This window comes from Martes martes, assembly GCF_963455335.1.
Source record: "Martes martes genome assembly, chromosome: 8".
NCBI lineage: Eukaryota > Metazoa > Chordata > Mammalia > Carnivora > Mustelidae > Martes > Martes martes.
Window position 1 is genome coordinate 55,466,684 of NC_137895.1, and position 15,091 is coordinate 55,481,774.

Genomic DNA, 15,091 nt, shown 5'->3' on the forward strand with positions numbered 1-15,091 from the left:
GCTAGAGAGTATTATGTTAAGTGAAATAAGTCAGAGAAAGACAAATACCATGGGATTTCACTCATGTAGAATTTAAATAACGAAACAAAAGAGTAAAGACAGGGATGAGAAAAAGGCAAAGCAAGAAACAAACTCCTAACATCGAGAACAAACTGATGGTAATCAGAGGGGATGTGGGAGGGATGGGTTAAATGGGTGATGGGGACTAAGGAGGGCACTTGGGGTGAGCACCCCATGTTGTACGTAAGTGCTGAATCACTATATTGTAAGCCTGAAACTAATGTAACACTGTATGTTAACTAACTGGAATTTAAATAAAAACTTAAATTTAAATTTTATTTAAATTAAAAGAAGAAGGTGCCTCTAGTCAGGAGCGAGATTAATAATGTGCCATTAAGGGGTCAGTTTAAGAACAAACAAGGAAGGTTCTGGGAGATTGCTGAGAGCTCGACTTAAAGGTACCTCTCACCCTATTGTAGTGGTGCAGTTCAGTGGTCATTAGTATGTTCACAAAGTTGTTCACGTAAAGCCACTGTCTAATTTCAGAATATTTTCATCACCCATGTAAGCTAGTGGTCCCTCCCCATCCCTCATTCTCCTATTTCCTGCCAACAGCTAGTCTGCCTTCTGTCTTTACTGATTGTCTGTTCTGGACATCTCATACACGGAATCGTAAGATATGTGGCCTTTTATGTCTGGCTTTTTTCACTTAACGCACTGTTTTCGAGGCTCATCTCTTGTCGCTTAGATAAGTATTGCCTGCCTTTTTGTGGCTCAATCCTATTCCACTGTAGGGATATACATTTTGTGTATCCATTCATCCACGGATGGACATGTGGGTTATTTCTGCTTTTTGTCTGAACAATGTTGCCGTGAACCTTTGTGTGCGAGTTTTTGCATGCACATCTGTTGTAGTTGCCTTGGGCATTTACCTAGGAGTGAAATTGCTGGAGTCTCTGGTACTTCTGTATTGAACTTTTGGAGAAACTGCCAAACTGTTTTTGAAGCAGTGTACCATTTTACATCCCCCCTGGCAGTGCCCGAGGGTTTTAGCTTCTCCATATCCTCACTATTGTCTGCCATTTTATTTTCGCCATCTTAGTGAGTGTGAAGTAGTATCTCTTTGTGGTTTTGATTTCCAATTCCCTGATGACTAATGATGTTGAACATCTTTTCATGTACTTCTTGGCCATGTGTTTATCTTTGGAGAAATGAATTTGCAACAGCAAATTCTGCCCTTGGAACAGTACTGATTTATATGGCTATGCTAACGCTCTCTAATCAGGGGGATTGGTAGTTTTGGTACTTAGAATTTATAGAAAGGTGAAGTTTTTTGTAAAACACTGAAGCATTTCCAAAGAAGGATGTCTGTCCAAAGGAAGAACAAAGCTGGGGCTAGATTTGGAATGTGGGATGAGGGGCAACCAGCCCTTGGTTAGCTGCCTCAGCCCTTCATGGCCTCTGCTTCCAACCCCATAGTCCTAAATTGATCTCCTTGGGAAGCAGGAACTTAAATGTAGAATGAACACAAAGAAAGTGAACTATTTATTGAGACCAAATAAAAGCTGACCTTGACATGTAAGTTAACTGAGAGACATCATTACCTTAAAAACTGAACTGTACTTTTAAAGGGTGGGAAAGACACATGACTTTTTTTAATGTCTCATTGAGTTCTTAAGCAGTCTTTATATTTTAAAGATTTTATTTTATTTATTTGAGAGACAGAGATAGCAAGAGAGAGCACAAGTGGGAATGAAAGAAAGAAGCAGGCTCCTCACTGAGCAGGGAGCTGATGTAAGTCTCCATCCCAGGACCCTGCGATCATGACCTGAGCTGAAGGCAGACACTTAACTGACTGAGCCATCCAGGCCACCCTTAAGCAGTCTTTTAAAACTTTTTTTTTTTTTTAAACTTAAGTCACTAAAAGCTGGGAAAACAAGAGTCTATTGATCATATAAACTTGAATTTTGTTAACTGTGGTACACAATTCACTAACTTTTCTTCTGATCTGTGAAAAAGTCATTAAACTACTTTTGATCTTCTTGCACATAATCTACAATTAAGATTTTAAGAATTTAGAAGATGTACAGTATCTTTTGAAGCTCTTACTGTATTATACATCTAACTTAAAACTATAGGCCTTTTTAGTATGTACCACTACTTTGAAAAGATTACCCCTACTTTGAAAAGGAAGTTACATTGAGCATCTCGATATTTTACATAAGATGACTGACCTGTGCAAAACCAGGATCAAAGCTTATTTTATCAGGAAATTTTTTTAAAGATTTTATTTTTTCTACACCCAGTGTGGGGCTCGAAACCATAACCCAGGACCAAGAGTTGCACAGTCCAAATGAGCAGGCCAGGGAACCCCATCAGGAACTTTTATGTAACAAAATTTTTGAAGGAATGGACTCCTGTTGGAGAAGATTTCATTTTTTAAAGCTCTCCTGCTTGCTTTCAAAAAAAATTTTTTTAATATTTTATTTATTTATTTGACAGACGGAGATCACAAGTAAGCAGAGAGGCAGGCAGAGAGAGAGGATGAAGCAGGCTCCCCGCGGAGCAGAGAGCCCGATGCGGGGCTCGATCCCAGGACCCTGGGATCATGACCTGAGCCGAAGGCAGAGGCTTTAACGCACTGAGCCACCCAGGTGCCCCTCAAAATATTTTTTTTAAATATATAGAGATGCATATACACCTATTTTTTTTTATTATACCTTTTATTTTACCATAAACAGTGGTAGGAGTTACTCATTCTCATGGCTGAACATATAAATCAAAAACACACGGAAGGACTTTTAGGTAAATAATGATTTTAGTTATTATATAGTGTGAAATATTTCTGTCAGAAAACTACAAGATGAGTAATGTGACTCTGTTTTAAGTTTTTCAGTAGCAAGAGTTTGGAACAAAAATAAAACAAGTCAGCAAAAAACACAATGGTAAATTGTCATCTGAGTGATTGTGTAAGCCTTGAAGATAGTTAATGTACGAGAGTGATGAGGCGGAACAGTAAGTTCTCCCACTGTTACAACAAGATATATTGTGTCTATTGGATACCTCAAAATATTTTTTTCCTGCCCTTATTTACTAAATTTCTTTTTTTTTAATCTTTTTTTTTTAAATAAAGATTTATTTATTTGACAGAAATCACAAGTAGGCAGAGAGGCAGGCAAAGAGAGAGGGGGAATCAGGCTCCCTGCTGAGCAGAGAGCCCGATGCAGGGCTCGATCCCAGGACCCTGGGATCATGACCTGAGCTGAAGGCAGAGGGTTAACCCACTGAGCCACCCAGGCGCCCCTTTACTAAATTGCTTACCCTGTTTTTCCATATGTCATGAAAAGGGGTTTTTAGACACAGTTTCTATTTCAATTCACATATATGTTATAATTTATGGTGCTCTGTTTTTCTGGGGGCTATTATAGGCTTTTTGTACAAGTTATCTCATTATTCTTCACATCAGCCTTCTGAAATAGGTACTGTCATTATGCCCAATTTAAGGGTGAGGAAGCTAAGGCTCAAACAGGTTAAGTGACTGGTTCAATCACAAAGATAGGGGTGCCTGGCTGGCTCAGTAGAGCCTGAGACTCTTGATCTTGGGCTTATGAGTTGAAGCCCCATGGTGGGCATGGAGATTACTTTAAAAGAAAAAAAAAGTTACAAAGGTAATCAGTCATATGCAGAACCAAGATTTTTTTTTTTTGTCCATGCTTTATTTTATATTTATTCAGGAGTTATTTTATTATTGGTAAGCTCTTTTTTTTCCCATTTTATTTTCAGTGTTACAAAATTCATTGTTTATATACCACACGCAGTGCTCCATGCAATATGTGCCCTCCTTAATAGCCACCACCAGGCTCACCCATCACCCCAACACTTCCCCTCCAAAACCCTCAGTTTGTTTCTCAGAGTCCACAGTCTCTCATGGTTTGTCTCCCCCTCCAATTTCCCCCAACTCACTTCTCCTCTCCATCTCCCCATGTCCTCTGTGTTATTCCTTATGCTCCACAAGTAAGTGAAACCATATGATACTTGACTCTCTGCTTGACTTACTTCACTCAGCATAATCTCTTCCAGTCCTGTCCATGTGGATACAAAGGTTGGGTATTCATCCTTTCTGATGGAGGTATAATACTTGATAGTATATGTGCACCACCTTCTTTATCCATTCATCCATTGAAGGGCATCTTGGTTCTTTACGGTTTGGCAACTGTGGCCATTGCTGCTATGAACATTAGGGTACAAATGGCCCTTCTTTTGACTCCATCTGTATCTTTGGGGTAAAGACCCAGTAGTGCAATTGCAGGGTCATAGGGTAGCTCTATTTTTAATTTCTTGAGGAATCTCCACACTGTTTTCCAAAGTGGCTGCACCAACTTGCATTCCCACCAATAGTGTAAGAGGGTTCCCCTTTCTCCACATCTTCTCCAACACTTGTTGTTTCCTGTCTTGTTGATTTTGGCCATTCTAACTGGTATAAGGTGGTATCTCAATGTGGTTTTGATTTGAATGTCCCTGATGGCTAATGATGATGAACATTTTTTCATGTGTCTATTAGCCATTTGTATGTCTTCTTTGGAGAAGTGTCTGTTCATGTCTTCTGCCCATTCTTTGACGTGATTATCTGTTTTTTCTGAGTGTTGAGTTTGAGGAGTTCTTTATAGATCTTGGATATCAGCCCTTTGTAGTGTCATTTGTGAATATCTTCTCCCATTCCGTGAGTTGCCTCTTTGTTATGTTGACTGTTTACTTTGCTGTGCAGAAGCTTTTGATCTTGATGAAGTCCCAAAAGTTCATCTTCACTTTTATTTCCTTTGCCTTTGGAGGCATATCTTGAAAGAAGTTGCTGTGGCCCGGGATTTTGACCCAGTTCTGACACCACTATCTTCATCTGAAAGCTGTATGTAGTTTGTTATGAATCTAGAATGATTACTCAACCTCACCTTAATTTTTTGTTTATTGTGTTGCTTCCATAGAAGGCTGGTCCTCTCAGAGTGACTCTCACTCAGTTTGAGCTTAGGAATGCCTTCAGATATCTACATTGGTCGTTTGGAGGGTCTGAACAGTAAGTTCACAGCTGAGGTAAAAAGCTCTGGCTAAACCTTTGGGAAGTGGAGTACTGAGAATTTAAACCAGTGGGTCTGAAAGCAATGGAGTCTGCCACTCCAGCTCAGTCAAGACAGGAGTTTCCATGAAACAGGTCTCGCTGAGGTTTGATGTGCAGTGTTATGAATAGCCACTTCTCATTTGGCAGCAGTAAATATTTAGAGACAAGGAATGGGATTTAGGATAGTCTTGGACATGAGCTAGAAGCCTCCAGAGTGATTTAAGAACTGACTAGAATTTTTTCCCTGCCACACTGTCAGAACTTCAGCAAGGGAGTTCTATTGACACAACTGTTTGGTTAGCCACTCTTTTTGTTCCTGTTTTTTTTTTTGTTTGTTTTGTTTTGTTTTTTAAGATTTTAAGTAATCTCTACATCCAATGTGGGGCTTAAACTCACAACCCTGAGATCAAGAGTTGCATGCTCAACCTAGACCGCAGGGCACCCCAATTTTTCCCTTGAACTGTAGTCCAGTTTACTTAATAGTGCCCATAGGTGCAGTCCTCAGACAAGTTTTATATACTTTGTTGTATATACAGACAAGTTGTATATACTTTGAATTCTTTGTCCTAAGAGGGTCAGATTCCATGTCCAGATGATCTCCTGGAGGATTCTTCACTGACCCCTTCTCCCCTACCTTTCTTTTTAATAAACTCAGTTCATATTCAAATAATCAGTTGGAGGCTTACTTTCCTGGAGGGGGTCTTAATTCTCCTTTTAAATATCTTAAAACCTGTTTTTTCCCCTTAGAAAATCACTTAGTGTTTTATTTATTTTTGTTTTAAAGATTTTATTTATTTATTTGACAGAGAAATAGAGAGCACAAGTAGGCAGACCAGCAGGCAGAGGGAAAGGGAGAAGCAGGCTCTCTGATGAGCAGGGAGCCTGATGTGGGGCTTGATCCCAGGACCCCTGGGATCATGACCTGAGGTGAAGACAGCCGCTTAACTGACTGAGCCACCCAGGCGCCCTCAGTTAGTGTTTTAGTGAGACAGAAGCCCCAGGGCAGTACTCTTAAAAATATCCCAAATTTGAATTTTTTTTCTTTCTTTCTTTTTCCAAAGATTTATTTTTTAAGAGAGTGAGCATAGGGCAGGAGTGGGGAGTGGCAGAGGGAGAGAGGATCTCAGACTCCCCACTGAGTGCCAAGCCTGACAAGGCAGGGCTCGATCTCAAACCCTGAGATCATGACCTGAGCAGAAATCAAGAGTCAGATGGTCAACCAACTAAGCCACCCAGGTGCCCCTGGATTTTTTTCTTAATATTGGGTTGTAATAATTCTTTACTTATTCTGGATGTCTATTATCAGATATATGTATTGTAAATATTTTCATTCGGTCTGTGGCTTGACTTTTCATTTTCCTCATGGTATCTAAGAAAAGTTTTAAGTTTTGATGAAGATTCTTTGCCTACTCCAGATGGCAAAGGTTATTCTCCTGTTTTCTTTTTAGAGGTTTTATAGTTTTAGCTATTATGTTTAGGACTGTGATCCATTTCATGGTAATTTTTGTGTATGGCTTTAAGTGTAGGGGTCCAGATTTGTTTTTTTCCATATAGATATCTAGTTGTTCTAACACAAATTATTGAAAAACTTTACTTTCCCCACTGAATTATCTTGGAACCTTTGTTTAAAAAAAAAATAGTTGACCACATATGTTTAGACCTATTTCTGTACTCTCCATTCAGCTTCATTGATCTGTGTGTTTGTCTCTGTGCTAATATCACGCTATCCTGATTATTGTAGCTTTATACTGTCTTGAAATCAAGTACTGTAAGTCTTCAAACTTTGGGGGTTTTTCAAATTCTTTTGGCCATTTTATGTACCTGGAATCAGTTTATCGAATCCCTGTGAGAAATTCCTTCTAGAATTTTGATTCAGAGTGCAGTTGACTCTTGGCAAGAATTGACATCTTAATGATATTGAATCTTCCAATCCATGAACATGGTACACTTACCATTTTCTGAGATCACCTTTAATTTTTCACAGCAGAGTTTTGTATTATCAGTGTATAGATCTTGTAGATATTTTGTTGAATTTTCCCCTAAGTAATTGTTCGATGCAATTATAAATAGTGTTTTTAAATTATATTGTCTAGTTATTCATTGCAAGTATATAGAAATATAATCAGTTTTTGTATATTGGCCATGTATCTTGCAACCTTGCTAATAAACTCACTTGTTAGTTTTATTAGTTTTTGCTAGAGTCCTTAAGATTTTTCCAAATACATGGTCATATCATCTACAGATGAGACCCTTTTATATATTCCTCTCTAGTTCCTGTGCCTCTCTAGTTCCTTATATTGATTTATTGCATTGGCTAAGACTTCTAGTACAGTGTTGAATAGAAGAGATGAGAGTGGACATCCTTGCCTTGTTCCCGATTAGAGAGAAAAGTATCCTTTACCACTGTGATGTTAGCTGTAGCTTTTTCATAAATGCCTTTTATTAGGTTGAGGAAGTTTTCAGATTTTCAAAATTTTTCATAAATGAATTTGTCGAATGCTTTTTCTGCATGATTATATAATTTTTAACCTTTATTCTGTTGACATGGCAAATTACTTTGTTTTTTAGATGCTGAAAAGGCTTGCATCTTTGAGATAAACCTCACTTGGTTATGATGTATCATTGCTGGGTTTGATTTGCTAATATTTTGGATGTTTCTAACAGTGGACTGCCCAGATGAGCAAATAGGCCATACTGTCCAAATAAGGTATTTGGAACAAGTTTGAGCACATTCTACAGATAAGTGATGTCTTAGTAAAGCCTGTAGTACACTGACAAATAATTTCACCTTCTGTTTTACTTGTCCTTTGAAGTCTCCTGCCATCAGAGACAGTATATGCATATGTAGGGCAACATAATGAGGTATGAATTTCAGAATAAACAGTGAGTTCCTTGACAGCAGGGAATTTATCTCATTCATTTCTACCAGGAGAAGATTAAATTCAAGTGGTGTTACAGAGGTCCATAATCACAGTGGTTTATACAGAATGGAAGTTTCTTTTTCTCTCACAGGCCTGGTACTACTGTCAGCCATAAAAGTCCTCATAGACCTAGTCTTCTAGCTCACTGCTCTACCAACCCTAGGATGTGACCTTACTTATTCTCATGGTCTAAGGGGGCTGCATCTGCATTCCTACAGGAGCAGAGTGAGGGAAGGGATGAAGGAGCAGGGTGTATGCCAGCTGAGTTTTAAGGAAGATACCAGAAGCTGCCCTGAGAGACTTCCATGTGTATGTACCACTGACTAGAACTTAGTCATGTGGTCATAGCAAGGCGTGGGTTTTGAGGCAAGGGTTGTGGAAAATAAGCAGTCATTCTCTGTCTGTTGGAAAATCTAGTAGTTTTTTTCACTTACATGGTTTTTCTGAAAGTTCCTGAAACAAAGTTATTTGCATTATTTTCCTTTCTGGGCCTATTTTCTGGAAGAAACAAGATAACATTAACAAAGACAGTGGAAAACAAAAGTCATGTTAACGTACAGTAAGCTATGTGGGGTACAGGTAGTGTGGTTCTCAGTATCTGTGTCCCCAGGACCTTGCAGATGGCACACTGTAGTACCAGCATAGGTCTGTTGACTGTCTATATTATATATCTTCTTCCTCAGTAGAATCTTTGCACCAAAAATAGAAATAAGAAGGGTGAATAAGGATATGTTCCAGATAGTCAAAATGGTAAGATTCAGAATTGCATTAGATGCTGCCTTACTGCCTTAAAGTCGGGTGTGTAGGGGAAAGTCTGTGCGCACACGGGTGCAAGCAGAAGAAGGTGTTAGGGAGCAGCTGCGGTGGTGACTCAAGAGAGCAAAGGGCAAGGATGTGAGAAATAGGCATCACTAGTTATGTTACACTTCCCCAGATTTTAAAGTCTTACTTGCACCCACGCGAGACTTTCCTGGCAGCAGTCAGAAGGGGAAAAGGTTTAAAAGGCAATGTCTCCATCATGCAATTCGATGTGCTTTAATGCCATGCTATGGACCAACTAGAATGTCATGCCCAATAATGGTATGCTCTCTTGCTCGGGGAATACAGCTGAAAGGAAGATGCTAGACTGAGGAGGTCTCTGTTCTAGTTTTGCTTCTGTCGCCGTGAGACGTCACAGGTCACTCAGCTTGAGGTTTCCTCCTCTGTGGTTTTTTCCTCCATGGACTGTCAGGGAATTGACTCTCAAGAGACATACTGTCCATGTGTGTCAACAGCGTGCTCTAATTATGTGTGCTCACCCAGGCACTAAACATGGGGTGGCTTGGACAAAAGCTCTGGATACATCAGACATGGGCCCCAGTCGGATGTGGAAATGTGTGGGCAAGTATATGTCATTTGAACAAATGCCACTGTCTGGTCAAGTATAAATCAGGAGGGAAGTGGTTGATTGCCAAGGACCTAAGACAAGACAAGTTAGAGTCTTGGAGGACATTTCACATAAACTTCACAGGTATTTGTCTGGTCTGGTAGAGTTGGGTGTGGGGAGCACGGAAGCGCCCGAGTCAAGTGAAATGGGATAACTCAAGATGGTGCCGAATGCTGGAGCAGGCGATTCAGTGAGCTCTGCTGGTTCTTATGAGGAGTCCGGCAAGCTCCCACGTCACCACTGTCTGTTGGAAGGTGGAGTGTTTCTAGGTGCTGGCCTGAATTGCCATTCTGAAAAGGCCTAGTGGTTGATTCTTAGGAATGCTATAATTTACTGGCCCACTACCTGAAAGTGCTGGAATGACTGAACAGCATTGCAGAGAACCATCTGAAGGTATAAACTGCTTCCACAGTATTGGGAGGTGGTGGTTTCCCTCCCTTGCTCTTCTCCCACAAGCTGTTTTTTTTTTTTTTTTTTTTTTTTTTGTCCCCTGAGCATTTCAAAACAAGTGACGAAAGAACCAGCATAGAACAAACAAGCATGAAGTTCTTCTAACACCTCCCTTACTCACCGTCCTTCTCCTCACCGCCCCCCCAACACACACACACACAAACACAGTATAAAAATAGAACTGGTTATTTTTCGTGGGGCTGGCTTTGGTTTCCTCCTGTTTGTTTCATTTGGTGTTTTGTTTTGTTTTGTTTTGTTAGAGGGAGGGGAGGGGCAGAGGGAGAGAAAGAATGAGAATCTCAAGCAGGCTCCAAGCCCGGCACAAAGCCCAGTGCAGGGTTCGATCTCACAACCTTGAGATCATGACCTGAGCTGAAACCAAGAATGGGTGCTTAGCTGAGCCACCAGGAGCCCCATGATTTGGTTTTTATCACACCATTTCCAGAGGCTCTGGTAGCATGTATTGGGCGCCTGCACTTTGCTTGGGGCTGGGGGGTTGGGTAGGGTCGTGCTCCTGGAATGGGGGCTGATGTAGCATTTGAACTCAATTTAAGGGTAGAAATTGGAGTCTTGGTAGTTTGTTTCTTCTCTACACAGGAGGGGTGGGTGTAGGCACCTGACAGGCTGGAAGTTCCCTCCCCTTATTTTTATCCAGGTGATAGTTTCCAAAAAATTTCCCCAGGGGAAGAAAATAGTCACAAAAGGGGAGCACAGAGCCTAACATTTGTTTAACCAGGAGAGAGAGTGCATGGAGTGGTTTGCCTCACAGCAGTGTAGTGTATGGTGTGGACTTGCGCCTTGGCTGTCAGAGAAAGCCAGCCCTTTCCCTGCACTTGTCCCCAGGGGCTGCCAGCCCGCAGCCATTCAAGGAATGACACCTGTGTTGTGAAGCTCCTCTGAGCCATGCCAGGTCCTGTGCTGGATGTGTGCTCTCACTCCATCCTCACAGTTGGGGAATCATTTCCCTGGTTTGTTATTTTTTTAAGATTTTATTTATTTGAGGGGAGCCTGGGTAGCTTAGTCATTAAGTCTCTGCCTTTAGCTCAGGTCATGATCCTGGGGTCCAGGGATCAAGCCCCAAGTCGGACTCCCTGCTCAGTGGGAAGCCTGCTTCTCCCTCTCCCCTGGCTTGTGTTCCCTCTCTCACTGTGTCTCTCTCTCTGTCAAATAAATAAAATCTTAAAAATAAAAAAAAATTTATTAGAGCATGAGCAGGAGGAGCAGCAGCAGGAGAGGGAGAAGCAGACTCTCCCCACTGAGCAGGGAGCCCGAGGCTGGATTCTAGGACCCCAGGATCATGACCTGAACTGAAGGCAGACGCTTAACCATCTGCCACCTGAGTGACCCAGGCACCCCGAGTTCCCTGTTTTTTGGAGATGTGCAAAAAAGGTAAGTATTACCAACCCCTGTGGCAGAGCCACATTCAAATTCTGGTCTAATTTCCAAGCCCAGGATCCTTTATGTAGAGATAGAGAAAAAAAATCTGAGGGTCTCCGCAAGTGTCTTGGAGCCCCCTGCAGAGGTGACCATGGGGCAGCAGGTGACAGAGGGGTGGTTAGGGGGAGGTTAGGGGGAGCAGGGACTCCTGCTGGATACCTGGTCCCCTGGAGAGGACTTGGTTCAACTAGGTTTAATGCGTTTCCTTCTTTTCTCCCTCTGCAGATGGATTTGTCTGTGGAGACGCTCTTCAGCTTCATGCAGGAGCGCCAGAAGAGATATGCCAAATACGCGGAGCAGATCCAGAAAGTCAACGAGATGTCAGCCATCCTCCGCCGCATCCAGATGGGCATTGACCAGACGGTGCCCCTGATGGAGCGGCTCAACAGCTTGCTGCCAGAGAGCGAGCGCTTGGAGCCCTTCAGCATGAAACCAGAGCGGGAGCTCAAGCTCTAGGGCTGCTGCTCCACTCCGGCCGGCTGGGTGCTTGCTCTCAGGGGACAGAGCCAGGCACTGCCCCTGGGGCCCGAGACCCAGGAACTGACTGGATCCTAAAGCCGCATGGAGGCTCTGGGACTCTGGGAAGGGGTGTGTAGCGGTCTGGCTGGCCTGAAAATCTGATCCTGCGCCACCTACCCCTTTCCTTGATGCGTTTTCCCCTTGGCAAAACGAACCAAACTCATTCTCGGTGCTAACCGAATTTGGAGTATCTGAATTATTAGAAATTTCTTGCAGAACTCTGTGTCGGGAATTCTTTTTATTTTGTTTAGATTTTCTTTTTTTAATTGAGAGTGTATATTGTCAAGTCTAGCTTGCGGAGTGAAAATATGGAAAGAAGGGGAGAAATGTTTTAAGAAGCTCTGTGTCCTCAAAGCCTTCATGAAATTTTACTCAGTAGGCTTTCCAGGTTATAAATTGTAAACATAAAGAACTAATTTAATCCAAGTCTCGGTGTTGTTACTGTTCCTGCCCTGTTGACATCATGTCAGGTCTTTATCTGGGGCACCCTGTTCCTGCCGCAGCGGAACACTGGTATTTTTGTTGTGTGCTGGGTTATGGTGTCCCTTGTGTGTCGTCATTGGAGACTGAGGACTTCCTTTGAACACCCTCATTGGGCTCATCTCCCACTGATAACTGGTTTCCTTAATGCACACGTGGTTTAGGTTTCCTCACATTACATCAGCACTGGCGAGACTCCAGTTTCTGTGACAAGGTTTTAACCCACACTGATTTTACTAGCCTGGTAAACCTCTGGCGTGGTCACACTTTGAGATGCCTGCAGCAGGCGTGTGTCGAGCCCACTTGCTCTGTCTGACATTGTGCCCTGACTACAAACAGGCCTCTGGGGTCCCGGCCCTCCTTTTCTTCAGAGAGGAAACTCACAGTGCTGCTGAACTTCTGTGGAAGTTTAGGAAAGGAAGCCACCTGAGTAACCGCAGAAGTACTTAGTGCAGGAGTTTGCACCTCAGAGCTGTCCCCAGGGAAGAAAAGGCTAAAGATGCAAAGAAACAGAATGGACGACCAGGTGGAGGCAGGCACGTTGCGACCAGGAGCTGGGAATATGGGGAAGCCTCTGGGCCAGGACATCCTGTCAGGACTCGCCTCGCTCCCCTTATTAAATCCTCTAAACTTCTGAAAGTGTTTTGAGATGTCAAAAACAGTCTTTGGTAGCTTTATAACCTTAAAGTTGATCCTTTTAGCATATCTCTGGTAAACGTGATCTGATTCTAATCTCGGATTTTAAATAGATACTATTTTATAAGATTCTTAGAACCCAGAATAAAACGTAGGACCTAAAATAACTGGATAACAAAGAAACTTGAGCATTCGAAGCTAAAGGAAAAAAAAAAATTAATTCAGACACAGGAAAAAAGAAAACAGCTTCCAGGATTTTCGAAGGAACAACCAAAGAATATCAAGAGTATTCATCCCTCTGAGCTGGAAAGAGCAGATGGACACCAGAGCCCAGGGAAGAGGCCAAGGCGGCATCCCCCTCTTTCAGGGGGAGACTTCCCGTGTCTGCCTGCCTGGGGACTGATGCCTTCCTCTCCCCATTAGGAAGGCAGCCTAGAGGTGTCCAGCCTCAGGAGATAAAGTGGCGTGAGGGAGTTGTGGGGGGCTCGGAAGCCGCGAGCTGGGGAGGGAGGAACTCTCCCTTGAACCTCTGTTGGGCCACACTGGTGAAGGAAGTTTGTGTTTCTAATGCCTTTTGATGGTCAGGATTTTACTGCATCTTAAACCATTTCTAGAGGAATTTATTCGAGGGTACAAATCCGGAAAGATGTTTTGTTTCTTAGAAACCTATTAATAGCTAAGGTTATTTTAGGAAATGTCATGGAGGGGAGGGTGGCGATGTTTAGTGAATGTGTCCTCCCCCCGCTGAGGCACAGTACCCCTTCTGTCATGTCCCACATTTCCATGTGATTGAGGAGCTAGTTCTGAGCTCTGTTCTCATCCACTCATCTTTCTCCCCCCATTTCATGTGGTTCTTCACTTTTCTATACTATTTTAATATAATTTCACAATATATTTTAATATCCATGTAGCTAGGCTAGGTGCTACCCGTGCTCATTACTGTTTTTTCCTTTCTTTAATTTCAAACCAGCAGAAATTGAGTTTTGAAGAAATAATACAAGGAATACTTCTATTGCCCTTTGCCAAGACTGGCAGGAAGTGGCTTTTTTAAGCCATCACCATCGTGTTTTTCTGAGTTCCTGGAGTGTGCAGATCGCAGATCCCCGCTCTGAACACGGGCGTGCTTGCAGCTTTCCGAGGACGAAGAGCTGTAAGAGCAGCTCGGGGGTCGGGTGCTGTTACCGTCACCACACGTAGTGTAATTCATAAATTAAAGCACAGAGCAAATAAAATGAGATGCAGACCATGCCCACTGAGGACAGAGCTCACTCGCTGTGTTTTAACAGTTCATGGTGAGAGTGTGGCAGGAGGGTGGACCAACCACGGCATGAGAATATTCTCAGCCAGCCAGCCGGCTTGCCACCCACCTCAAAACCCAATTCTTCTTACAAAGAAGTTAGACGGGGGTGCCTGGTTGGCCTGGTCGGTACAGCGTGCGACTCCTGGTCTCAGGACTGTGAGCTCAGGCCCCATGTGTAGAGGGAATAGAGCTTACTGGGGAAAAAAAAATTTTTTTTAAGTTAGATGAAATGATAATAATAACTTGCATTTGGGTCCTAAGTACTGAGGCTCCTCATTACTGGGTAGAAGCAGAGAAGAACAATAGGCAAATTCAGTATTTTTTTAGAGAATTCTAGTGAGTGTTTATGGTGTGGGGGGTGGTTTTGCAGTGTTGTCAACTTGGCTGTGCTGAACTGTTTTCCACAATCTCTGTTTGTTTCTGGGTAGAGTTGGCCATGGGAGCCACCTGCATGAGATTTGGAAGTGGACAGAAAGCAGTAGCCCTGCTCCCTCGCCAGAGGTTGCCGACATCAGGCCCCCGCTGCATCTCACGCTCCGGTTCAAGGACAGCTGCCCTGTGCTGGGCCCAGCAGCCAGGTTCATGGCCCCTCCAGCTCCCACAGAACTCTGCCTTCAGTTCTTCCAAATTGCGGGCCAGGTATGAATCGGGCTTCTCCTGTTAAGTCGTCAGCAGGAGGATGAAGCTTCAAGAGGGGAAGCTGGCGTGGGTCCTAGCGAGAGGTGGATGCCAGTTCCAGCCGGTTGCTCGCAGGCTGCAGCTGTCCTGGCTGTCTCAGACCACACTGCCACCTTCTTTCCTGACTGCCTGCC

The 15,091-nt window shown here is 42.9% G+C and overlaps 1 protein-coding gene across 2 annotated transcripts in view; it reads left to right on the top strand.

Annotated features, from left to right (window-relative positions):
• The window catches only part of BORCS5 (BLOC-1 related complex subunit 5), a 95,853-nt gene extending 82,675 nt beyond the window's left edge, over positions 1-13,178 (top strand). For both annotated transcript variants that reach the window (XM_080811373.1, XM_080811372.1), the window contains exon 4: positions 11,570-13,178. In XM_080811373.1, the coding sequence (XP_080667499.1) occupies positions 11,570-11,800 (231 nt within the window). In that variant the 3' untranslated portion in view covers positions 11,801-13,178. The remainder of the gene's footprint in view (positions 1-11,569) is intronic.
• The last annotated feature ends 1,913 nt before the right edge of the window (positions 13,179-15,091 follow it).